The 26,564-nt window shown below is 45.0% G+C and overlaps 1 protein-coding gene across 1 annotated transcript in view; it reads right to left on the bottom strand.

Annotated features, from left to right (window-relative positions):
• Positions 1–1,419: 1,419 nt before the first annotated feature.
• The window catches only part of LOC124545643 (neurotrophin 1), a 130,107-nt gene continuing 104,962 nt past the window's right edge, over positions 1,420–26,564 (bottom strand). The window contains exons 8-10 of the mRNA XM_047124589.1: positions 17,845–18,033; positions 5,079–5,275; positions 1,420–2,655 (exon numbers count right to left, since the gene is read on the bottom strand). Coding sequence (XP_046980545.1) covers positions 2,352–2,655; positions 5,079–5,275; positions 17,845–18,033 — 690 coding nt within the window. The 3' untranslated portion in view covers positions 1,420–2,351. The remainder of the gene's footprint in view (positions 2,656–5,078; positions 5,276–17,844; positions 18,034–26,564) is intronic.

The following is a 26,564-nucleotide window of genomic DNA, read 5'->3' as shown; positions in this document are numbered from 1 at the left end:
TCATAAAGACATTGTGCATAATATATAACAGCATTTCTGATAAATTCACTACGTCACTCTCTCTAAACAAAGCATAGGATAACAAGTCCTGAAAGGATTATGACTAACATCCATTACAGCTATAATACTGTTTTTATTGCACATACGTAGTTATCATCAATCTAGATATTGGTTCATGTATTTGTGACTGGAGGACATTGACCTCTTTACAAAATAGTGAACACAATCGTCTGAGAACTATATTACATCTGATTACAAATTTGATTTGGTTATAGCATAAATATACTGAAATCCTTCAGGAGTGATGATCAAAGAACTCATTTCACCACATATAGCTTAGCAACGTGGAATTTTTTAACTTTAGAGAAGCAGTTTCACTGTTTCTAACACCACCATCGATGTTGCTGCATAAATAATATAACGCCAATATACAACTATCAATGACTTACTAAAACATTTACAAGTCCCTTGATTTCCATGAAATTCCTAATTGTTACTACTGGAAATACAGCTGGTACACTTTCAGAGTAGTGACAACTTTAAACACTAATGTTGTACCTCGTCTTGTACTTAGTCTATCTCTAAACACACTGATAAATAATCTTAGACAATATTTAACTTTCATGCAAAGATACAGTCGTTCAGCAGTTCCAATGTTCACAACCCCTACTTGGGTTGCTTATCACTTTCCTTGATATAATGTAATAGTCCTAGAATATAAACTGAAAGCACACCAACGACGTATGTTGTCAATTTCTTTGTTCGCCTATGAACCGCCAAACATTGTTTTATATTTATTTTTAATTCACCTGTACAGACGCAATCGCTTAGCATTTCAATTGTTCACAACCTGGAATGCGATCACGAATCGCTTGTAGATGCATCACTTAACGATATAAAGAGGGGTAACTAGACTAAACTCTGATACAATATGTAATGCTCCAACTGTTATCTTTGGATAACGGAAGTCCGAACCACTGCCACAGAAACTCTGTGGCACTCCAAAAACATGTAACGGGCCGGAATTCGGACCCAGAACCATATCCTTCTGCAGGAAATGATCTTACTGACTGCGTTATCCAAGTCAACCTCAGATCCTATCCGTACACCCTGCCCACCAATATCTACCACCTATTTTCCAAATTTCACAGAATTTCGTCCGCATTCCTTGCTGGACTAGCACTTCTGAAAGAAGGGATATCCCGGGGCTGAAAGGGCTACAGAGATGCTCCTCCAACTTAAATGCCAGCACTACAAGAGAGGCGTTGAGCAGCACAGGTGGTATACTGCTAAAATTCAAAGATCGTACTTTTGTAGGAAAGACAAACAATAAATTGCTTCCTCCTACTATACATATCGCAGGAAAAATTTGAGATATTTAATCTCACACTAGACCTCCCAACAATCGTTCTCCCTGCACAGAACATTTGCCGCTGGTGTGGGGAAAGGTGGGAGGAAGTAACAGTGACACACAAAGCACAGAGCACCCTCCGCCACTCACCAAAAAAGAAGCTTCCGGAATATAGATGTAGATCTAGAACTGAAAAATAGAAAATACGGACGGCCAGAGGTGAAGCAGTCTGTAAGAGCGTCGTCCATGAAAGATAGTATCTCTGATTAAGAATCGCCGTTTAAATCTTCCAGGAAGTTCCAAAACACTACACACTCCACTTCGGAGCAATCAGTCCATACTGTTCTTAATATTAGAAGAAACAGATAAAGTGCGAATAATGGTACCACCAACGACCTAGAACCCTACGATGTCTCCTTCTTCACTGAATAATTCATGAGCAAATCAATAGCTATCGTAAATGGTAAAAAGAAAAAAGTCGCTGAGAGTTTTGGGTTTATCTACTACGTGCATCCTTTCTCTCTTAATGCCCAAAACGCTATCTCAGTAACGTCCACGAACACTGATTCATTATGAAGTGAGATGAGACGTTAGATTCCCATGTCTTTCCTTGCTGTAAGGCGCCTCAGCTCTACAGTGTTTAACCATAGAGGCAGGAAACGCTAAAACGCTATATGAACGTGTCTGTCAACACCGTCTGATAAAACGGTTATAAACCGGCAATGGCTCCATTTTCATTAAGTAGAAGAGAAAACAATTGTCTTTGTTTTCACTACCTCTTGTATCCGCACAGCAATAATTATATAGAGTCACTTTTCAGCCAGGTTCAAAAACGCTTTGTTACATCCTTGATTTGGCTTTTCTTAAGAATATTCCAAACTGCATCATTCGCCGGATACCAACACTGCAGCGTCAGCTACTTGGTGGAGGGCCCCTGGCTGTCTAGAATGGCACGTGAACACGACCGCATGTCTTCACTGGACGTCGAAAGCAGTTGTTCCTACGCGGCGGGTCCTCCTTCGATGGGCGTCCAGCCCTCGCCGGAGCGCGACTGCAGCGCCGCCGCCGGCTGCTCGGCGAGTTGCTGCTGGCGGATGTAGTCTATGATGGGGTGGTAGCTGTAGTTGACGCGCCGGTGAGGACCCGATGCGGCGCCGACGCTCAGACCGTCCGGGCTGGGGGTGGCGGCGTCTGGAGGCGTCGGCAGCGTCGGCGGCGACGGCGCCTGCGGCTGCCTCGTAGTGGCACCGCGCCGGATCGAGTCGGAGGAGATGACGTGGGGCTTCGGCCTCCGCGGAGGGTACCTGCAGCAGGAAACCAGCAACTGGAAAATCACCTGCCTATCAGAGGGACGGATTTGTTAGAGGACAAGAAAACCAGCTGAGTGCGATCAATATATGCTGTCGTAGATGTAGATGCAGAAATTATGTCACCACGAACACCCTCATCGAATGCTACCAATCAGCAGTATTTCCATGCCTGTGGGATATGTGTAAGGGGCAAACAAATGAAAATTATACAGATGGCAAAAAAGTAAGTACACTGTTTATTATTTCAAAAATATTCAAATAATCGGCATATTTGTTAATATACAGTCTGAGCCAAAAAGGAAATCGAAACGCCCCACGATTCATCCGAATGGAAGGGAAATCAGTAGATGTGATGAACAAATACAGGCAAACAAATGATTACAACTTCAGAATAAATGGGCGATTAGCTCATGAGAAAGACCTTCACAAGTTGAGCAAGTCAATAACGCGTTGGACCACCTCTGGCCCTTACGCAAGCAGTCATTTCGCTTGGCATTGTTTGATAGATTTTTGGGTGTTCTCCTGAGGGATATCGTTCCATGATCAGTCCAATTGGTGCACTGGGCCGTTAATTCTCGAGATAGTTGAAGGCTTCTGCCCGCTTTCGCTGGTCATCGGGGCTCATTTCGAAGAGTCACTGAAGACAATTCTACTCCAAATGGTTCAAATGGCTCTGAGCACTATGGAACTAAACATCTGAGGTCATCAGCCCGCTAGATCTTAGAACTACTTAAACCTAACTAACCTAAGATCATCACACACATCCATGCCCGAGGCAGGATTTGAACCTGCGACCGTATCAGTTGCGTGGTTCTGAACTGAAGCTCCTAGAACCGCTCGGCCACCGAGGCCGGCAATTCTATTCCAGTCAATGACAAATGGTTCAAATGGCTCTGAGCACTATGGGACTCAACTGCTGTGGTCATAAGTCCCCTAGAACTTAGAACTACTTAAACCTAACTAACCTAAGGACATCACACACATCCATGCCTGAGGCAGGATTCGAACCTGCGACCGTAGCGGTCGTGCGGTTCCAGGCTGTAGCGCCTTTAACCGCTCGGCCACTCCGGCCGGCCCAGCAATGACAATCGAAGGCGAAGTATCTGAAGGTGTCCCAGACAGCGGTAGTGGGATACCAACCTCAATGTCGCCTACCATATAGCTTGACAACTAGGAGTGATGATTCGGGGTGCCAGTCCTTTTTTCGTCCGCGCCACCTTCGCTGCGGATGTACGATTTTACCCAAATAAAGAACATGTCAGCTGGGCAAATTCATTCATAATGAAAAAACAATAATATCTGAGATTCCCCATCTTCTTCAGTATCCGCTTTCAGTATTTACGCAATGACGACGGCATACCAACAGCAGCTTCTAGATTTTTAACCAGCAACTACTCTCCGAAAGAGCGCGAAAAAATAGCTTTTTGTAAGTGCACGTGACACTGCCTTTTGGCAATGTTCAACCATCCAGAGACACCAATGGGTTCCTGAAGATGATTCCAACAGAGAAATCGGAACGTCGAGCACTGAAGAAGTTTGAAGAGGAACATAACAACCTTTTATGGATAACTAAATGACAAACCTTTAGAAAACCCGTGTAATTTTATAATATAGTCATATGGTTATATCCTGCCTAAAGAAAAACAATTTAATACAACGAAAACCCAGTCCAAAGTTGCAAATGTTATTGTTTTTCACTCGATGAGTAGTTTCGGACCGAGACCCATTTTCAAATCATCGTAACATGGTCGAAAATTGTATTTCCGAAGATGTGAAAACCATGTCAAAAAAAGGTTCAAAATTTTCAAATGTGTGTGAAATCTTATGGGACGTAACTGCTAAGGTCATCAGTCCTTAAGCTTACACACTACGTAACCTAAATTATCATAAGGACAAACACACACACCCATGCCCGAGGGAGAACTCGAACCTCGGCCGGGACCAGCCGCACACTCCATGACTGCAGCGCCTAAGACCGCTCGGCTAATTCCGCGCGGCCATGTCAAAAATGTGCAATGGACAGCTATTGTATGCTTAATAACTGTACATTGCACAATTTGACATGGTTTTCACATCTACGATTTTTTACTATGTTACCATGATCTGAAAATAGGTCTCGACCCGAAACCAGTCGTCAACTGAACAAAAAAAGTAAAATTTGCAACTTTGTACCGGTTTTTTGTTGTATTGATTAACAGAAATTGCTGATTCACAGCAACTCCAGCGTGTTAGAGGTTCTCAAAAACAACGTAGATTTCGTCATAATTAGCAGCTAATGAAAGACCCTCTACTTTTTGTGATAGTCCAAAATAGTGAGGTTGGAGTTGTTGCCTTTCAGCCATTCAAAACACGAATAAATCATTGTGACGTACAGGGAACACACACTCTACTGTAGGCGCTGCAGAGAGGCGGTGTACCTGTTGTAGAGGGAGGAGCGGTTGCGCTTGAGCCAGCTGAGGCGGGAGTCGACGTCTGCGCCTCCGTGGTCGGCGAGCGGCAGCGGCGGCCCCCGAGGCGGCAGGTAACCTGGGGAGCCGGTGACAGGGTGCGTGGACGGCCGCCGGAAGCCGTGCCGCGTCGGCAGGAAGCTGGGCGGTGGCGTCGTGGGCGCCGACTGCGGGGGAGACAGACACCGTTCACAAGCCGTCACTTCACGTTACGTGTTGCTGACGGCAGAGTACAAGCTACGTTTGTGTCACCTGGTCATTTAACTCTCCATAGAGTCCCATAAAATTAGAAAAACCTATTCCTGCATTATCGGTTGTAGACTTGCGCCCATGTCTTTGGCAATGTATACTTCTTGTGTGAAGTAGGACATATTTCCTACATTATAAAGTTAGAAAACAAAGACACAATACACGCTAATAAAATGTTATGAATAGGTTATAATACAAATAGTGTTCTGTTTTATAATACCACTTGTCTTTCCAAGGCAGATTCACAGAGGAAGGTCACACTGCTGCACCCTCTTTAAATCTTTGCACTAACAACGGAATGGTCGATAGTGTAATGCCTGACCACGGGATAGAAAAGCAAGTGGAATAGCTCAAGAGAGGGAAGCTCACTGCAGCTGATGGGATACCTGCATAATACTAAGTGGTAAATACTTGCCTTTCTTCTGGAGGGAAGTGTTCCCTATGACTGGACAAAAGGACGGATTAATCCCGTTTTCAGTATGGGTCGTCGAATAGACGCGGAAAACTATAGGCCTCTATCTCTGACGTTGGTCTGTAATAGAATTTGGAACGTGTTCTGTATTAGCGTATTATGACATGTCTGGAGACTATAGGCCTCTGTCTCTGACGTTGGTCTGTAATAGAATTTTGTAGCATGTTCTGTCCTAGCGCATTATGACATTTCTGGAGACCGAAAATCTGCTCTGTAAGAATGAACATGCGATCCGACAGCAAAATGGTTCAAATTACTCTGAGCACTATGAGACTTAACAGCTGAGGTCATCAGTCCCCTAGAACGTAGAACTACTTAAACCTAACTAGCCTAAGGACATCACACACATCCATGCCCGAGGCAGGATTCGACCCTGCGACCGTAGTGGTAGCTCGGTCCCAGACTCAAGCGCCTAGAACCGCTCAGCCACTCCGGCCGGCGATCCGACAACAACGATCGTATGAAATCCATCTTGCTTTGCTCGACCACAATACACAGGAGGCAGTACACACAGGGGCACAGCTGGATGCCGTTTTCCTTGACTTCCGGAAGGCATTCTATGCAGATCAACACTGCCGCCTAATGAAAAAAAAAATTACGAGTGAGACCAACTACGTAACTGAATTGAAGAGGTTCTAACAAACATAACAGGTCTTCAAACGTGAAAGTATTTCGGGCGTACCCCAAGAGAGCGTTACAGGTTCATTACTTTTCACAATATATGTAAAAGACATAGCAGACAACATCAGAAGCTTCATGAGGTCTTTGCCGATGATGTTGTTGTACATAGAGACGTCACCACGCCAAAAAAATTAAGCGAAATGCAGGGAGTCTGGCAGAGGATCGACTGTTGCTGCAGAGAATGGCAACTATTCCTCAAATTCCGCATACATAGATAGATAGACCCATTACCGTTTGATCACATGATTGCAGAACAATCACTGGAAACAGTTACATCCATAAAATATCTAGGGGTAGGCATGGAGAGTCATTTAAAGTCGAAGGACCACATAAAACTAATCGCAGGAAATGCATATGTCAGGCTGGGACTCACTGGACGAGTTCTCAATGATGTACTTCATCAACTAAGTACGTAGCCTACAGAATCCTCGTTTATACATTTACGTGTACGTGTACGTGATTACTCTGCAGTTCACAGGTCAGTGCCTGGCAGAGTGTTCATAGGACCACCATTAAGCTACTTCCTTACCGTTCCACTCTGGAACAGCGCGCTGGGGAAACGAACTCTTAAATCTTTCCGTGTGAGCTCTCATTTCTCTTATTTTATTACAATGCCCTTTCTGCCTATGTATGTGGGCGCCAAGAAAAAATTTTCACGCTCTGAGGAAAAGTCGGTGACTGAAATTTCACGAGAAAATCCTGCTGCAGAGAAAAACGCCTTTGTTTTAATGACTGGCATCCCAATTCGTGTATGATACCCGTAGCACCCCCTCCCTTATTTCGCGATGATACAAAACTAGCTGCCCTTCTTTGAACTTTATCGATGCTCTCCGTCAATACTATTTGATACGGGTCCCACACCGCACAACAATACTCCAGAGCATGGCGGACAAGCGTAGTGTAAGCAGTCTCTTTATTAGACTTGGTACATTTTCTGAGTATTTGGCCAATACATCGCAGTCTTTTTTTGCTTTCCCCGCAACATTATCTGTGATCGGCACAGTTTAAACTACTCGTAATTTTAATCCCTCAGCACATAGCTGAATTCACAGCTTTTAGATTTGTGTGATTCATTGTGCAACGGAAGTTTAGCGGTCATGTAGATGATTTCACCTTTTTCATGATTTAGAGTCAATTAACACTTTTGAAACCATACAGATATCTTGTCTAAATCATTTTCCAATTTGTTTCCATCATCTGATGACTTTACATAACCGTGAATGACAGTATCATGTACAAACAATCTACGAAGGTTGCTGAGATTGTCTCCTAAATCGTTTATGTAGATTAGGAGCAACAGAGGGCCTGTAACACTTCCTTGTGGAACACCAGATAGTACTTCCGTTTTACTCGATGCCTTTCTGTTATTTATTGCACACTGTATCCTGTCTGACAGGAAATCGCGAATTCAGTCACATGACTGAGACGTCAGTCTATAGGCACGCAATTTAATTACAGGTTGCTTATGAGGAGCGGTATCAAGAGCCTTCTGGAAATCTAAAACTATGGAATCAATTTGACCTGCCCTATAGATAGCACTGTTATTTCGTGAGGATAGAGAGCTACTTGTGTTTAACAAGGACAATATTTGCTGCATCTGTTTTGGCTATTTGTCAACAAATCGTTTTCTTCAAGGTAATTCATGATGTTTCAGCACAGTGTATGTTCCACAATCCTACTGCAAATCGACGTTAGTGATAAGGGTATGCAATTCAGCAGATTACTAATATTTCCTTTCTTGGTTATTTGTCTGACATGTGCAACTTTCTTTGTGTAATCTTTCTATGAGCGAGCGCCTATGTATGACGTAACTATTGAGCTATTGTATCAGCATACTCTGAAAGGAACCTGACTGGTATACGATCGGGACCGGAAGCCTTGCCTTTTTTTAAGTGTCTCGAGCTGCTTCACAGCACCGAGAACAAGTACTTCTAACTTGTTCTTTGTTGAAATTCTGAAATATTTACTTCGGCTTCTTTTGCGAAGGAATGTCGGAAAACCGTGCTTAGTAACTCCGTATTAGCGGCACTGTCACCAGTGACATCATCACTGTTATCGCGCAGTGGAGGTATTGATTGCGTCTTGCCGCTAGTGTCCTTTACATACGACCAGAATCTCTCTCGCTTTTCTGCCAGATTTCGAGACAGAGTTTTGTAGCGGAAACTGCTAAAAGTGTCTCGCATTAAAGTTCGCGCTAACTTTCGACCTTCTGTGAAACTTCACCAATACTGAGGATTTTGCGTGCTTTTAAGTTTGGCATGCCTTTCACGTTGCTTTTGCAGTTGGGTTCTGACTTGTTTTGTGTACCATGGGACATTAGTACCATCTAATATTATTTTATTTATATTATTTTATTTAGTGTATATCTTCCAGTTGCCGTCGATACTGTTTCTCTGAATTTAAAAACTAGATATGGTCTACGCTTACATTGTCAGACTGAAAAGAATGGAAACTCTCTCTTCGGAAGGTGTCAAGCGAATTTTTATCTGCTTTTTTAAGTCGATGTATTTTTCTAGATGTAGATGTGGATCAAAATGCAGAATAGGTATCGTGAATCACTTACATTTTTGAAGCAAAACAACCGAAATTGATTCAGGTCTAGTTATTACTACGAAAGTTGTCTCGCACATACATAATGTAGATTATTTTCGTTTGTGGCCATTAGCGATGACGTCAAGCGACTATATGGCATTTCTGGAAATGTTCTGCAGCCCGAAAGTCATTCATTCTTTCAATCTTTCTCTCTGACAGCCTTCTCTCCTCTATCCAGCCGCTGTTCTGCATCTGCTCACTAAGCAAGCCCTCAAAGTTGTTGACCAGTGATCATTATGTTGATCGATTAGAGATGTCTTTTTGATTTAGTTCATTGTTCTCGAGGACCTTCCTTACGTCCTGGAATTATGTATCGTAGACTTTGGGTCTGTTGTTGAGAACAGTAAAAATTTGCATCGTTAGTCGAGTTGCATCCCTCCTGAACAGATCTCCGTAGAACTTCAGTAGTCCTTCCTTAATCTGCTCCATCAGATGTTCATTACATCGTACACCTCTTCCTCTAGGTCTATATCGTCCATTAGTTACCTTAGGACTCACTATTTTTCCGGAGGGATGTTGTGCTCAAGCTTCTCAGCTTCTCTCATACAGCCTTCCCTGTCACTTTGAGGCACTCACTTGGGTACATATACTCGGTTTTCATTACTGTGTTACACTGCCTAAGTTCAGCTTTTATTGAAATTACTTTGCCTTGTGTAGAAGATGCATTCTGTTGAAAGCAGCTGCCTTCGTCTCTCTCCTTTTGTCGTAGATGTCGTCTTCGCTCGTCTTTATGTGGACTATTTCACCAAGTTATCTGGAAGTCTCCACTTCTGTTTTCCCGCACTCTGTTGTTAGGTAATGAGGCACTGTTCGATTGTTGCTTATGTACTTTTTTTTCCTCCGAAGAAATTAAGAGACCAGCTTTTTCCGTTTATTCCTTCGGTGTGTCTGTCTGTCTCACAGCTGTTTTTCTTGACAGGATAGCCAGGTCATCGGCGAACGCAAGGCAGTCTACTCTTATACCGGTCTTCGAATCGACAACGTGAACTTTGTTCTGTGGCTCTTTCCCTGCCAACTCGTCTTCCCATTCTCTGAGGATCAGTCCGTCCCCATATCTGACGCCAGTCTGAATGTAAAACGCTCTGAAGAGCTCTCCCGTGAATTTTATTTTTGAACGTGTCTGTGTTAGAGTTTCACTCGATAATTTTTACTGCCTTTGGGCCCCAAAAATCCCATATAATTTCTATTTTGCAGATGCTGATAAATTTTACAACTTCAGTATCTTTCAACACATTATTGATACCGGTATGCCGTTTCCACTTTTACCATGTAATGTGGCTACACAGTCGTTAGCCTGAGGAGAGGAAAGAAAGCATCTCACGAGACAGTGACAGCTTCCAATCTCTCCCTGATTGTACTCTTACTGCCATCTGCTGCCTAACGCTGTAACCTAACTAATTAATTAAATTAATTATTGGTTCGAATGGCGCTGAGCACTATGGGAATTTAAATTAATTATTCTTTTTAATTACAAAAATGAATCTTTAATTAGACATCATTGAGTAAATGATTTTAGTGAATAGATACCAAGTGCTAAGATTAAATGCATATTTAATTAAACGTCGTCTGCAGTTTTATATCCCAATTAGTGAAATCGCATAGTTCAAGGCTCTATCTGAAATTGCAGAAGACAATGCCGTTTTGTTAGCAATGCTCCAGTGGGGAAGTAGCTGCAGTCAGCCCATTAATTACAAGCAGGCCTCCCTTGCTTAAACACCATGGGCACACTTTTGTATTGGGTTGGACGTTATGAGCAGCTTGAAGAGCAGTTCCAATACACATGTCGAGCTCTTTGTCCAAGCAAAATGTATGCACGTCTGCTCTAGTTGACGGCTGGAACGGGACCTACCAATTGTCTCTCGCCTCACACACTGTGTACCTAATATTGTTACAGCGACAGCCAGCAGATGGCCGTAAGAGTACATTCAGAGAGACATTGGAAACCGTCACTTTCTCGTGAAATGCTTTCTTTCTGTGCTCGCATACGGTGCCGCCAGCACACTATGCGGCGTAGAGGTTACGCGAGTGTCGATAAAGGCCAACGACAATACTCGATGGAAACCGCCGCCAACGTCCTCTCAGCCACCTATACTTACGATCACCGCTGCGGACCAGAGGGCCAGTTTAGTCAGTTACACTACTGGACATTAAAATTGCTACACCAAGAAGAAATGCAGATGATAAACGGGTATTCATTGGACAAATATATTATACTAGAACTGACATGTGATGACATTTTCACGCAATTTGGGTGCATAGATCCTGAGAAATCAGTACCCAGAGCAACCACCTCTGGCCGTATTAAGGGCCTTGATACGCCTTGCCTTTGATTCAAACAGAGCTTGGATGGGGTGTACAGGTACAGCTGCCCATGCAGCTTCAACACGATACCACAGTTCATCAAGAGTAGTGGCTGGCTTGTTGTCACGAGCCAGTTGCTCGGCCACCATTGACCAGATGTTTTCAGTTGGTGAGAGATCTGGAGAATGTGCTGGCGAGGGCAGCAGTCGTGCATTTTCTGTATCCAGAAAGGTCCGTACAGGACCTGCAACATACGATCGTGCATTATCCTGCTGAAATGTAGGGTTCCGCAGGCATCGAATGAAGGGTAGAGCCACGAGTCGTAAATCTGAAATATAACGTCCACTGTTCAAAGTGCCGTCAATGCGAACAAGAGGTGACCGAGACGTGTAACCAATGGCACCCCATACCATCACGCCGGGTGATACGCCAGTATGGCGATGAAGAATACACGCTTCCGATGTGCGTTCACCGCGATGTCGCCAAACACGTATGCGACCATCATGATGCTGTAAACTTAACCTGGATTCATCCGAAAAAATGACGTTTTGCCATTCGTGAAACCAGGTTCGTCGTTGAGTACACCATCGCAGGCGCTCCTGTCTGTGATGCAGCGTCGAGGGTAACCGCAGCCATGGTCTCCGAGCTGATAGTCCATGCTGCTGCAAACGTCGTCGAACTGTTCGTGCAGATGGTTGTTGCCTTACAAACGTCCCCATCTGTAGACTCAGGGATCGAGACGTGGCTGCAAGATCCGTTACAGACATGCGGATAAGATGCTTGTCATCTCGACAGCTAGTAATACGAGGCCGTTGGGATCCAGTACGGCGTTCCGTATTACCCTCCTGAAACCACCGATTCCATATTCCGCTAACAGTCATTGGATATCGACCAACGCGAGCAGCAATGTCGCGATACGATAAACCGCAATCGTGATAGGCTACAATCCGACCATTATCAAAGTCGGAAACGTGATGGTACGCATTTCTCCTCCTCACACGAGGCATCACAACAACGTTTCACCAGGCAACGCTGGTCAACTGCTGTTTGTGTATGAGAAATCGGTTGGAAACTTTCCTCATGTCAGCACGTTGTAGGTGTCGCCACAGGCGTCAACCTTGTGTGGATGCTCTGAAAAGCTAATCATTTGCATATCACAGCATCTTGTTCCTGTCGGTTAAATTTCGCGTCTGTGGCACGTCATCTTAGTGGTGCAGCAATTTTAATGGCCTGTAGTGTAGTTCGAGTCTGTACGCTGTGTGAGATCCGGCAGATCACCAAGACGGAGCCTCTATCTCAGAGACAGGCAGCACACAGTAACTTTATAGCGAACACAGGGGACTTCTACTTCAACAACATTGAGGCTACCCGGACTATACAGAAGAGAGCTTGTAACAGAGCTCTTTGTTTGTTAATAAAGAACCTAGTTATTAATTGTCAACGGCCTTGCCGCAGTGGATATACCGGTTACCGTCAGATCACCGAAGTTAAGCCCTGTCGGGCCGTGGCCGGCACTTGGATGGATGACCATCCGAGCCGCATGCACTGTTGCCATTTTTCGGGGTGCACTCAGCCTCGTGATGCCAATTGAGAAGTTACTCGATCGAATAGTAGCGGCTCCGATCAAAGAAACCCATCAGAACGACCGGCAGAGCGGTGTGCTGACCACATGCCCGTCCTATCCGCATCCTCAGCTGAGGATGACACGGCGGTCGGATGGTCCCGATGGGCCACTTGTGGCGTGAAGACGGAATGCTGTTAGTTATTAATTGCGTGCAGTTTGTGTTATAAAACGACGATATCGGTCATGAACCAGCATCCTCTCCTTGCTTCCCAAGGTACAGTACAGAAACAACGAGACGACATAAAAGCGGTTAAAGATAATACAACAGTATTCAAGTTCACAAATGTGTAGCCACACTACATGGTAAAGGCGGAAACGGCATACCGGTATCAATAGTGTGTCCAAACATATTTAAGCTGCAAAATTTACCTGTATCTCCAAAATACAAATTATTTCGGGTTTTTAAGCCCAAAAGTAGCACAAATCATCAAGAAAACTCTCAAACAGACACATTCAACAGTAAGACTCATAGGAGAGCTCTTCGAAGCGTTTTTAATTCAAACAGGTCAGGGACCAATCATCAGAGAATGGGAAACGGAATTAGCCGTGAAAGGGTCTCTGAACGAAGTTTGCGTTGTCGGTTCGAAGAACGGTAAAAAGAGTTAAATTAACAATTCTTTGTTTAAGTAAAGTTACCACTGCATTGTACCGAGAATCTTGTTTAAATTATTTTATGAATACTGTAGTTGTGTACTGATACGTTTCTCTGAGTGAAATTATTTCTTGTATTTACAATGGCTACTTTTGGGTAACGTGAGGTAACTGTTTTGTGTAAGGTGGCTACATTGCTATTCCGCATTATATTACACTGCTATGCGATTTATTATTTGATTGCCGTATTTAATGTTGCATCAAAGTGTTATCTTCTTTTTTTATTTATTTTGTTTTCAATTTCATTTCTACAGTAGATACAGAGGAATTCCCTCACGTTTCATTGGGTTCAGTTAACTATAGGTTCAGTCAAATGAAAAGGTCCTGTTGCAGATATCCAGACAACATGTTGAGGTAGGCATTAGTCCTGTATGCTGTTCCTATCCATCTATGTCTAGTCCATTATAAATGTTATATTTGTTGCACATGGGTGTAGTGTAGCTCGTTAATAGAGGTTGCTTACTTATCACTGTTCCTTTCTCTCCCACAGGTAAGACGTGGCGCCGTGTGATCCTCGAATGGAGCTGTCAGTAACGGATGTTACCAAGGATGAACAGCGGGTGTGATACGCTTTCTTTGTGCGGAAGCTGTCCGTCCAACCGACATATACGGAAGAATGCAGGGTGTGCTACGGTGCGAAGTTTGTTTAAGACAAAACAGTGCGCAAGTAGCGTCGGCGTTTTCGTGGTGTCAGGGAGACACTAACGGATGATGCGCGACCCGGGCAGGTGATGAATCGTATTTCTCATGCGACAGTTGCTGCTATTGACAGTTGCATGCAAACTAATAGATGGGTGCCATTAGTGCAGTGTGGGTGCCACATACATACATAGGACATTTCTTAATGATGTGGAACGTGTCACTTTAACATAAGTTTTCTTCACACAAAATAATTAGTTAACTGTGCGCAATAGACTCGGTTACCAGAAGTTTTGTGCTCAAGGGATCCAGAAATGTATCTCCGAGGGACAGCGACACAACAGAATGGGAGTATCAATGAACCATTTGACGCGATATCAGAACGAGCGCGATGGTTTTCTTTCCAGTATCATTGCCGGAGATGAATCCATATGTCCACTGTTTCAACCGAATTCCAAACGTGAGACTATGCAGTGGAAGCATGCTGGTTCGCCGAAACCAAAGAAAACCCGTTCCGCAACATCAGCTGCTAACTTCATGGTGACTGTATTCTTCGATGAGCAGGGGCCTCTGCTAATGGAATTCCTTCCCAAAGGAGAAACAATAAACGCCAACAAACACTGCGATGTTCTCGATCGGCTGCGGCCAGCAATCAGAAATAAACGCCGCGATAACCTCACAAAGGGCATCATCTTATTGCACGACGATGCCCGGCCTCATGTTGCAACACCGAAGTAGGATCTTTTGTCATCGTGGAAATGGGAAACGCTACAGCTGCCAGCGTACAGCCCTGACTTGAGTCCCTGTGATTTCCACATTTTTGGGCCACTTAAGGGCCAATACTATGGATCGGACGAAGAAGAGAAGCAAGCTGTGACAGAAAATATCCGTATTCAACCCAAGGAGCTCTTCTTCCAGAACATTCGTCATCTCCTGCCAAGGTGGAACTATTATCTCAACAGCCATTGTATATAGCTCCATCCAATAATAAAGTCAGTAAGTGGAAATGGGCCTTTTCATTTGATTGCACCTTATAATTTCTTCCTAGCAATTAGTTAGGTGATCTCTTCCGGAATCATTCCAACTGAGCTTAAAATTTAATTATTGGCCTAGTTAGTGGAGAGGTTAACTTTGAAGCATGTTTATGCTCTGCAGACTTTAGTTTATTGACACGCTAGTGCCGTACACTGCCTGTTGAGGGTTGAAGTTCGTGTCTTGTGGGTGGCAGTTTAACAAAAAAGAGCTATTCCTACAAACGACTCAAGTGCTTCCTTACGGCGCCATAGTGACTGCAGGAGGGTCTCACGTTTCTTGCTGATTTTCAGGGTCAGTCATAGTATACAGTGGTCGAGTCAGAGCTGTGTCCACTAGTGTTATAGCTTTATGGCAGTGTAGGACACAGAGTTTTGTAGATTCTGGCAGAGTGTTGACATATTAAACGCTACTTTGCCCAGTTTTTAGATATATATTGTGTTTTAGCAAGAGAAAAGAGTCCATTACTGGTTAACAACAAAAGTAGTTACCAAACAATTCCATTCGTGATGCAGAAAATTCTAGCTTTCGAATCAAAAGGAAGGACAGAGACAGGAAGAAATTTGCAGAACGCCTGGCAAGAGTTCAGTTTGATCCTACTGTGGGAGACGTCGTCGCTATGACTGACATGAAATGCAGGAGTGGTTGCTCAAGGCTTTGGTCATGATTGGAAATAATAATAATCAGAGTAATTTATGAAAAACGCCTTGTCATTTCTATCATGGCTACAGCCACGTGCAAGTAGTATATGGTGCGCAATGACACTCTGACCACCTCGATGCTAGGTGACAAATAGACCACTTAATTTCAATACACCAGCTGCACACAGCCAGTAAGGACATCAAAATAACCCTATATATAATCGAGTTCCATTCGCCTCCAACTCAATAACTATTAACAACCAAGAAAGTGACCCTGAGATTATACTCGTAAAATAACGTAGAAGTTATTTTTCTCACATCTTAGTTAGTGGTGTAAATAATTTACAGTTTTGGTTTAAGCAGTTCAGGTTATGACTATTCATTAAAGTTGCAAAGAGTAACTATTACAAATTTAACCATGATCTAAAGTTGATTGCTCATATCAAAACGAAAGCAACTGTTATGTTAACGTCGTACTTGCACGATATTTCGGTCACGTAGCTCGTGACCTTCATCAGGTGCGACCTGAGACTGCTCCTTGAATGGACCTGGTCCAGTATTTATACCTATGGCCTTCCCCCTCCTCCAACGGCTGCAGGTGCTTCCTCTGTGGTCCGCGCCCATTCCCTGCGACCTGCTGAAGCGTTGCTGCTCCGTTTTCCGTCCGCTGCGGTTCTGGGTGTTCCCTCCGCGGTCCGTGCCCACCAAACCCGCTCCTGGGGGTTTCATCTACGGTCTGGGGTACCAAGCGTTCCCCCTGCGGTCCGCGCCCGTTCACCACGACCTGTTGGAGCGTTGCCGCTCCGTTTTTCGTCTGCTGCGGCTCTGGATGTTCCCTCTGCGGTCCGCGCCCACCAGTCCCACTTCTGGGTGTTCCATCTTCGGTCTGGTGCTCCTGGCAGTCCGTCAGGGGCTCGTTTTCCACTCGAGGAGCAGTCTCAGGTCGTACCTAATGAAGGTCACGAGCTACGTGACCGAAATATCGTACAAGTACGACGCTGATATCTGGCAGAACGCCCGACTACCCAAGATGTCATTAGATCGCCGGGAAAGCCTGAAGAGTTACAACTGTTATGTTCTTTTAATTACATTCTTGAAGCCGGTGCACCTCTAATTTCATTGATTTTCAAAAGCCAGAGTCAAGAGCAGTACTTTAATTCATCTACTTCATTACATTTTGCTTTAAGAGCATTATTTGTAATTAACAGTTGACGTAATTGGCTCCAGAAGCGATCCAATGTCATTTGGAACACTTCGATATTTAGATCGCCTCACAGGCATCTTTTTTCCTCCGTCCAGCACCGATATAATATCTCTGTAATACGAAGCTACGATGTTTCCGAGTTCTTTCTTTGTATTGTCTTCTCAGTACTAACAATAATACATATCTCTATTTCTGCATTCTTATGACGGTCAAATTCAAGTTTTTTGGTGTCTAAAATTCATCGTTTATGTTGGCGTCTCAGGTGCGCATTTATTTTGGTGATTAGACTATTTTAAATTGAAGATGATTTATGTAACCAGTAGCACGAATAAGGAACCACAGATCAGGATACTGATGTCTGACTACCGTGCTTTTGGTTGGTTGGTCGATTTTGGGGAGGGGATCAAGCAGCGAGGTTATCGGTCCCATCGGATTGGGAAGGGTTGAGGACGGAAGTCGGCCGTGCCATTTCAAAGGAACCATCCCGCCAATTGCCTGAAGCGATTTACGGAAATCACGGAAAACCTAAATAAGAATGGCCGGACGCGGGTTTGAAGCGTCGTCCTCCCGAATGTGAGTCCAGTGTGCTAACCACTGCGCAACCTCGCTCGGCAAGTCGTACTTTTCATTAATATTATTAAAGTGCCTACCGACGGGGTGGTGATGGATGGTAGCCGGGACGGAACGACAGCCGCTGCGTCGGCGTCGTTATCGACGTCGTGGTGTTTGGCGCCGGCCTGCTGCTGCTGCTGCTGCTGCTGCTGCTGTGTCGGCTGCTTGCTGGGCCGCTGCAGCAGCGGGTGCACGGCGGTCACCTGGCAAGTGCAGCACGTGGGCACCTGCAGAAAACAACAGGTCAGCGTCATCCGACAGCGTCACTAACAGCTGACAGAGGTTGCTAATCAAGTATAAGGTGCGAAGCCAATGATCAGAAGTGAATACCTCCAACGCTGCAGGGTCTTAAATTAATAACGTGCGTGATGCACGAGTTTGTGAGCTCATTAATACTCATAACTGCCTGCCGCACCATAGTGTGTAGTGCTACCTTTAAAAAATAATACACAGCCGTCTTTCGCGTGTCCACTGCGAGGTATATGACATGTCCGTCGTAGAACGAGCAGTGCTCGCTGTAGAGACTAGAACGACATGCATTTAATGTGTGCCGGCCGGGGTGGCCGAGCGGTTCTAGGCGCTACAGTCTGGAACCGCGCGACCGCTACGGTCACAGGTTCGAATCCTGCCTCGGGCATTGATGTGTGTGATGTCCTTAGGTTAGTTAGGATTAAGTAGTTCTAAGTTCTAGGGGACTGATGACCTCAGCAGTTAAGTCTCAGAGCCATTTGAACCATTTAATGTGTGGTACAAGAGGACGTAGCGCCTTGAAACCCTAACGAAAGTACATTTCCAGAAGAAACGTCACGCTAACTGGAAGAAATTTATCGCCTCGGACGAGATGAAATATTTGCTCCCGAAAATAACTTTTTCCAGTGCTGAAGAGTGGTATATCCTGGAAGAATATGTGTCATTTTTCCCAAAATACATTGATAGTCAGCAAAATTGCGGTTTTCTGACGATGGCTGAAATAATTTAGAAGCCACTACATAGCTCGTTTCCTTAATAATATTGGTACAGTTTCTTTTGAGGCTGAGTATACTTAATTACCCACTGTATGCTGTTAGCAAAAGAATGGTTCAAATGGCTCTAAGCACTATGGGACTGAGATCATCAGCCCCTAGACTTAGAACTATTAAAACCTAACTAACCTAAGTACATCACATACATCCATGCACGAGGCAGGATTCGAACCTGCGACCGCAGCAGCCGCGTGGTTTTCCGGACTGAAGCGCCTAGAATCGCTCGGCCGCCGCAGCAGGCATGCTGTTAGCACCTTCCAAGTATGTAAGCTACCCGCCACGTTCGGAATGTAACTTGCACAATAACATGCCCTTCGCCCAACCTTCGGAAAGTACCAGTGCACGAATCACAATTTCCTTGTCTGTCTGTGTTGTGGTTTCAACATTGAAGTGCTATACGTGTCCGGGGTCACGCCTGGGCGAGCAGACCCAGAAGAAACAGGCAGCCACTGCGAGGAGAAACTCGCATTTCGTTAGCCGTGTACGTATACTATTACACATTCGCATATCGCTTCTTAGACCATTACCAAAGCACATGCACGCTTATTTACGGGGTAAACACACTGCTCCCCCTCCCCCCCCCCCCCCCCCCATTTGCAAAACCAGCACCAAATCTCGATTTGCTTCTGCCATCACACCAAGAAGTAGTTAAAATAATCAAATAATTGAAAAACAACTGGGCACCTCGCGAAGATGGAATTACTGCAGCATTATGGATACTGGACCAGAAAAACAAAACACCTCAAATTCACAGAAAAGTATCAGAAGTCTGGAAAGCAGTGGAAACCAAAAATAATGAAACAGCGCCTTGATATATCCACTCCATGAGAAAGGAGACAAAACAGATAGAAATAACTACAAACGAATCTCACTTCTTCCAGTAACTTATAAAACTCTTTCTGTACCCTTACTGAACTGACATGAGGCGCAAGCACATCCACAGATTGACGACTATCAGGCGGTATTCAGGAAGAGAAAATCTGAAACCTCAAAACCATACTAAACATCAGACGCTGCCGGAAAACTATAGTCACATTTCCGGATATCAAGAAAAGCTTATGTTCAAATACACTCCTGGAAATGGAAAAAAGAACACATTGACACCGGTGTGTCAGACCCACCATACTTGCTCCGGACACTGCGAGAGGGCTGTACAAGCAATGATCACACGCACGGCACAGCGGACACACCAGGAACCGCGGTGTTGGCCGTCGAATGGCGCTAGCTGCGCAGCATTTGTGCAACGCCGCCGTCAGTGTCAGCCAGTTTGCCGTGGCATACGGAGCTCCATCGCAGTCTTTAACACTGGTAGCATGCCGCGACAGCGTCGACGTGAACCGTATGTGCAGTTGACGGACTTTGAGCGAGGGCATATAGTGGGCATGCGGGAGGCCGGGTGGACGTACCGCCGAATTGCTCAACACGTGGGGCGTGAGGTCTCCACAGTACATCGATGTTGTCGCCAGTGGTCGGCGGAAGGTGCACGTGCCCGTCGACCTGGGACCGGACCGCAGCGACGCACGGATGCACGCCAAGACCGTAGGATCCTACGCAGTGCCGTAGGGGACCGCACCGCCACTTCCCAGCAAATTAGGGACACTGTTGCTCCTGGGGTATCGGCGAGGACCATTCGCAACCGTCTCCATGAAGCTGGGCTACGGTTCCGCACACCGTTAGGCCGTCTTCCGCTCACGCCCCAACATCGTGCAGCCCGCCTCCAGTGGTGTCGCGACAGGCGTGAATGGAGGGACGAATCGAGACGTGTCGTTTTCAGCGATAAGAGTCGCTTCTGCCTTGGTGCCAATGATGGTCGTATGCGTGTTTGGCGCCGTGCAGGTGAGCGCCACAATCAGGACTGCATACGACCGAGGCACACAGGGCCAACACCCGGCATCATGGTGTGGGGAGCGATCTCCTACACTGGCCGTACACCACTGGTGATCGTCGAGGGGACACTGAATAGTGCACGGTACATCCAAACCGTCGTCGAACCCATCGTTCTACCATTCCTAGACCGGCAAGGGAACTTGCTGTTCCAACAGGACAATGCACGTCCGCATGTATCCTGTGCCACCCAACGTGCTCTAGAAGGTGTAAGTCAACTACCCTGGCCAGCAAGATCTCCGGATCTGTCCCCCATTGAGCATGTTTGGGACTGGATGAAGCGTCGTCTCACGCGGTCTGCACGTCCAGCACGAACGCTGGTCCAACTGAGGCGCCAGGTGGAAATGGCATGGCAAGCCGTTCCACAGGACTACATCCAGCATCTCTACGATCGTCTCCATGGGAGAATAGCAGCCTGCATTGCTGCGAAAGGTGGATATACACTGTACTAGTGCCGACATTGTGCATGCTCTGTTGCCTGTGTCTATGTGCCTGTGGTTCTGTCAGTGTGATCATGTGATGTATCTGAGCCCAGGAATGTGTCAATAAAGTTTCCCCTTCCTGGGACAATGAATTCACGGTGTTCTTATTTCAATTTCCAGGAGTGTATGTGTGTGTGAATTCCTAAGGGACTAAACTGCTGACGTCATCGGTCCCTATACTTACACACTGCTTAAACTAACTTATGTTAAGAACAACACACACACCCATGCCCGAGGGAGGACTCGAACCTCCGGCGGGAGGGTCCACACAATCTGTGGCATTGCGCCCCAAACCGCGCGGCTACTCCGTGCGGCGAAAAGTTTATGATTCTGTTGACAGACAAACATTGTTCAACAACCCAGAACAATTATGAATCGATACAAAAACCAGAGCCATCATCTAGGAAACATAATTGGGAACCGCCTTAAAAGTTACATTCACGAGAGAAATCTAGAACTCATTTGAAATTCACACGGGAGTCCGACAAGGAGGCAGCTTATCACAATTTTTGTTCAGTACCGCAAGGGAAAAAAATTAATCAGAGAATAGGAAAACCACGACAAAGTTATCCAAATTGTAAAGGAGAAAGGGAAAAGAGTCGCTGTGAAATGCTTGGGCTTTGCGGGTGACCAGCCTACATTATCCATCAAAGAAGATGAAGCTAAGGTAGCAGTAGATAAATTACATGAAATATCCTGTAAAACCTGATTACTAATATCCTACGAAAAAACTCACTGTATGGACACCATATCAAGCGGAAAACTAGTACTGAAAACACAGTACGGAAAAACCTCACAGGTCGCTCACTTCAATTACACAGGAGAAACCATCCAACCCCAGGACTGAACACAATCTCCAATACAGAAAAAATATTCACACTACAATTGGCGTACGAACAGGTAATGACTCATCAAAAAAAAAAAAAAAAAACGAGAAGCCTTGTATGTGACAGAAACCACTGTAATTAGAGTAATGACAAAAATTCATGACGAAGAAGAACAAGAACGAAAAATTCTTAGAAAAATTAACGGCGCTGTTCTATTAGGCAGAACTTGTGTCAGACGACCTATAAAGGAACTCCATGGACATACAGACAACATCACAGATCAGTGTATGAGAAGACGTCTATATTTCTACGGACACATGCGTAGGGTGAATGAAAAGAGACTTACTATGAAAATTAAGATCAGCTGGATGAAAGAAACACAAGAATTGCAACAACTGAAAAATTCCGAATAAGGAATTGAGAGCAGAAAAAATTCACAAATATAATCAGAAACTAGAAACACTGAACAAGCCTCATCGAAAGATACAACGGGGAGGAAATGGACAGACAACAGGAAGGAATAACACCGTGAATTAATGAAGATGTATGAGGAAGAAAAGAAAAGGAGAAAATGAAATGAAGCTGTGATTGGCTATAAAATTCACACGCTCTCTGAAAGGGACATAATCGATATATATATGGTATTCGTATTATAGTGATACAATTAAAATCTCGAAATAGACGCATCGTACAAAACAAAAATGTTCTGTTTGAAGGTGAAAAGTTAATATTATTGTCTGTGCTACAACCTGCCACCTCCTAACCACCCCTCATACGTGGACGGGGTCAACATTATACACTCCTGGAAATGGAAAAAAGAACACATTGACACCGGTGTGTCAGACCCACCATACTTGCTCCGGACACTGCGAGAGGGCTGTACAAGCAATTATCACACGCACTGCACAGCGGACACACCAGGAACCGCGGTGTTGGCCGTCGAATGGCGCTAGCTGCGCAGCATTTGTGCACCGCCGCCGTCAGTGTCAGCCAGTTTGCCGTGGCATACGGAGCTCCATCTCAGTCTTTAACACTGGTAGCATGCCACGACAGTGTCGACGTGAACCGTATGTGCAGTTGACGGACTTTGAGCGAGGGCGTATAGTGGGCATGCGGGAGGCCGGGTGGACGTACCGCCGCATTGCTCAACACGTGGGGCGTGAGGTCTCCACAGTACATCGATGTTGTCGCCAGTGGTCGGCGGAAGGTGCACGTGCCCGTCGACCTGGGACCGGACCGCAGCGACGCACGGATGCACGCCAAGACCGTAGGATCCTACGCAGTGCCGTAGGGGACCGCACCGCCACTTCCCAGCAAATTAGGGACACTGTTGCTCCTGGGGTATCGGCGAGGACCATTCGCAACCGTCTCCATGAAGCTGGGCTACGGTTCCGCACACCGTTAGGCCGTCTTCCGCTCACGCCCCAACATCGTGCAGCCCGCCTCCAGTGGTGTCGCGACAGGCGTGGATGGAGGGACGAATGGAGACGTGTCGTCTTCAGCGATGAGAGTCGCTTCTGCCTTGGTGCCAATGATGGTCGTATGCGTGTTTGGCGCCGTGCAGGTGAGCGCCACAATCAGGACTGCATACGACCGAGGCACACAGGGCCAACACCCGGCATCATGGTGTGGGGAGCGATCTCCTACACTGGCCGTACACCACTGGTGATCGTCGAGGGGACACTGAATAGTGCACGGTACATCCAAACCGTCATCGAACCCATCGTTCTACCATTCCTAGACCGGCAAGGGAACTTGCTGTTCCAACAGGACAATGCACGTCCGCATGTATCCTGTGCCACCCAACGTGCTCTAGAAGGTGTAAGTCAACTACCCTGGCCAGCAAGATCTCCGGATCTGTCCCCCATTGAGCATGTTTGGGACTGGATGAAGCGTCGTCTCACGCGGTCTGCACGTCCAGCACGAACGCTGGTCCAACTGAGGCGCCAGGTGGAAATGGCATGGCAAGCCGTTCCACAGGACTACATCCAGCATCTCTACGATCGTCTCCATGGGAGAATAGCAGCCTGCATTGCTGCGATAGGTGTATATACACTGTACTAGTGCCGACAATGTGCATGCTCTGTTGCCTGTTGTAGTGGGACGAAATTAAGCGTCACCCATCCACCAAAGTCAGCCCAGTTTGCAGGTGACTATAAGTTTAATTTAGTTTTGTTTATGTGTTTTCTTATTATTTGTAATAAGTGTGAATTATCTAAAAGTTTGTATTTTTTTATGTGTTTCATGTACGGAGAGGTCGGCGCAACGAGCGGGGACAGCATCTTCGTTGCCGCGACCAGAGAGGAAATTGCTGGCCGCTATACGTCGCGGGTCGACAGCCAAGGAGCAACAGAAGATCCTGGAACCGAGTTGTTGCGTCGTGCTTCTAAAAATTAAAAATGAAGTTTTATACTCTTTTTGTACAACAATGACATCATGTAGATCTTAATCTTATTGAAATGTTAGTCACTGTCTGTCAACGCTCAAGTTCACATCTGTATGTGTAGGAAGCTAATAAAATAGTGTATGTTACTAAAGGTGAAACACGTGTCTTGAAGATTTATTTATGAAGAATTGTGTGAACGGATTAATAATATATTTGACAAGATTAGTAATTCTTACGTCGTTCACCGAAACTTTGAGTCTAAAAAGTTTATTTAATGTGTGATTCTGATATCGATCAGATCAAGATAACGTGTGTCGATATAATTTTCTGAGGAGAAACAAACGAAATTTAAATTCGGAAAAGTTACAAAAACCAATTGGCCCAAGTGATGTAATTCTTTGCACACGACTCAACTGATGTTTTACAGTTTCGTTCAAGAACCATTCTATGACAATTTAAAAGAATATGAACCATTTTTGAAGTGGGTTGTAACTGACGTAGGTGACGAAGTCTGCACATGGTCATATATCAAACGAAAACCCAAATACGTCGTAACACCGCACCGTGGCGACCTTAGAAACAGGACTTGTGTGCAACTAAGGCACACAGGTACGAAACAAGAAATCAAGAGTCCTTCGGAAGTCAACGCGAGTTTTCGTGGAGCCTTCACCAGCCAGCGGCGACTTCGTGGGTGTGGGCATCTGACGGAGCCGCAGCCAAGCAGTACGGTCACGCAGTTGTTCCACGAGAAGGCGCATCTGTTGGGCAGCAGCTGAACGCTGCAAACCCCGACAACCTTTTTTCTCCCTAAACTAATAGGCCCAGTACGTCAGCTGCGGGGCGTTCCTCCGGCTGGTATTAGAGGTGTTGCTGAGGGCTTCGCCTGTCTACGGCGGTGCCGGGCGTGGTTGCAGCCAGCGACGTTTTCGGTGTTCGACTCAGCGTCCTGCCGGTTGCGGAAGCGGGGTCGCAGCATCTCAGCAGCTGCATCGACGGCTGTTGCATCTGCAGCCCATAGTAGCACACTGATCATCGAGAACTACAAATTACAATATTAGTGTCCGGTGAGTTTGTTTCAAGTTGGAAGTGGAGTGTTGTACATAGGAAGTGTGCTTTTATAGGATTGTTGATTACAAGTCTGCGTGTGTAGATAGTTAATATCTTACAATAATGTCGGGAAGTGAAATGTCAGACGAAGAGCAATCTATGTCCGATAGGAGCATGAGATCCCTTTTTAGGGCGATAGCTAAATTAAAACAATCTAACGGGGATTTCCTAGCTGAATTAAAACAGTCTAACGAAGAATCTACTGCTAGATTAAAAGAGGAATTAAAACAGTCTAATGAAGAATCTATGGCTAGATTAAAACAGTCTAACGAAGAATCTATGGCTAGATTAAAACAGTCTAACGAGGAATCTACTGCTAGATTGAAACAGGAACTAAAACAGGAATTAAAACAGTCTAACGAGGAATCTACTGCTAGACTTAAAGGGGAGCTAACAAAATCAACAGACAGGTTGCAGGAATATCTTAATGAAACCAGTCGAGAATTAAGTGATAAAATAGAGTCTTCTAGTGTTGAAATGCAGGAAAAATTAGTAGGACTTAGTAATAAGATTGCTGATAATTGTAAAAGGTTAGAAGAACATATCCAGGAATCGCGCGAGGAAAAAGCTCGCATGCGACACGATATCACTGACTTAACCGAGAGACTAGATAGTGTCAATATCTTAGTTGTAAATGAAATACAGAAAAATAACAATATGTTACGAGATGAATTTTCTATGCAAACGGAAACTGTTCGCAGAGAATTATTGAAATCTATTAAAGAGGTCTCTACCAAACCTGTAGAGATTTCTTCAATAGATAATGTAGAATTAGAGACATTAACTCATCAAGTAGAAAAGGACCATACCGAAATTGAGAACATGAGATTTTTAATTACTGAAATATGCAATAATCTTGAGACTGCCAAAGATAATAATATTGACGAAGGTACAGAGCGTTCACATCGTGAACACAGTGAAGAATCGATATTAGCTAATCGCGTATCCAATACAGAAATGCGGATACAGGAAATTACTAAACGATTATCGGAATTAGATAATAACGAAGACATTTCAGGTAGCAGAGGTAATAACATAATCAGAGACAAC

This window comes from Schistocerca americana, chromosome 8 (assembly GCF_021461395.2).
Source record: "Schistocerca americana isolate TAMUIC-IGC-003095 chromosome 8, iqSchAmer2.1, whole genome shotgun sequence".
NCBI lineage: Eukaryota > Metazoa > Arthropoda > Insecta > Orthoptera > Acrididae > Schistocerca > Schistocerca americana.
Note: the sequence above shows the minus strand (reverse complement) of the source record. Positions and strands in the feature narration are given on the sequence as shown.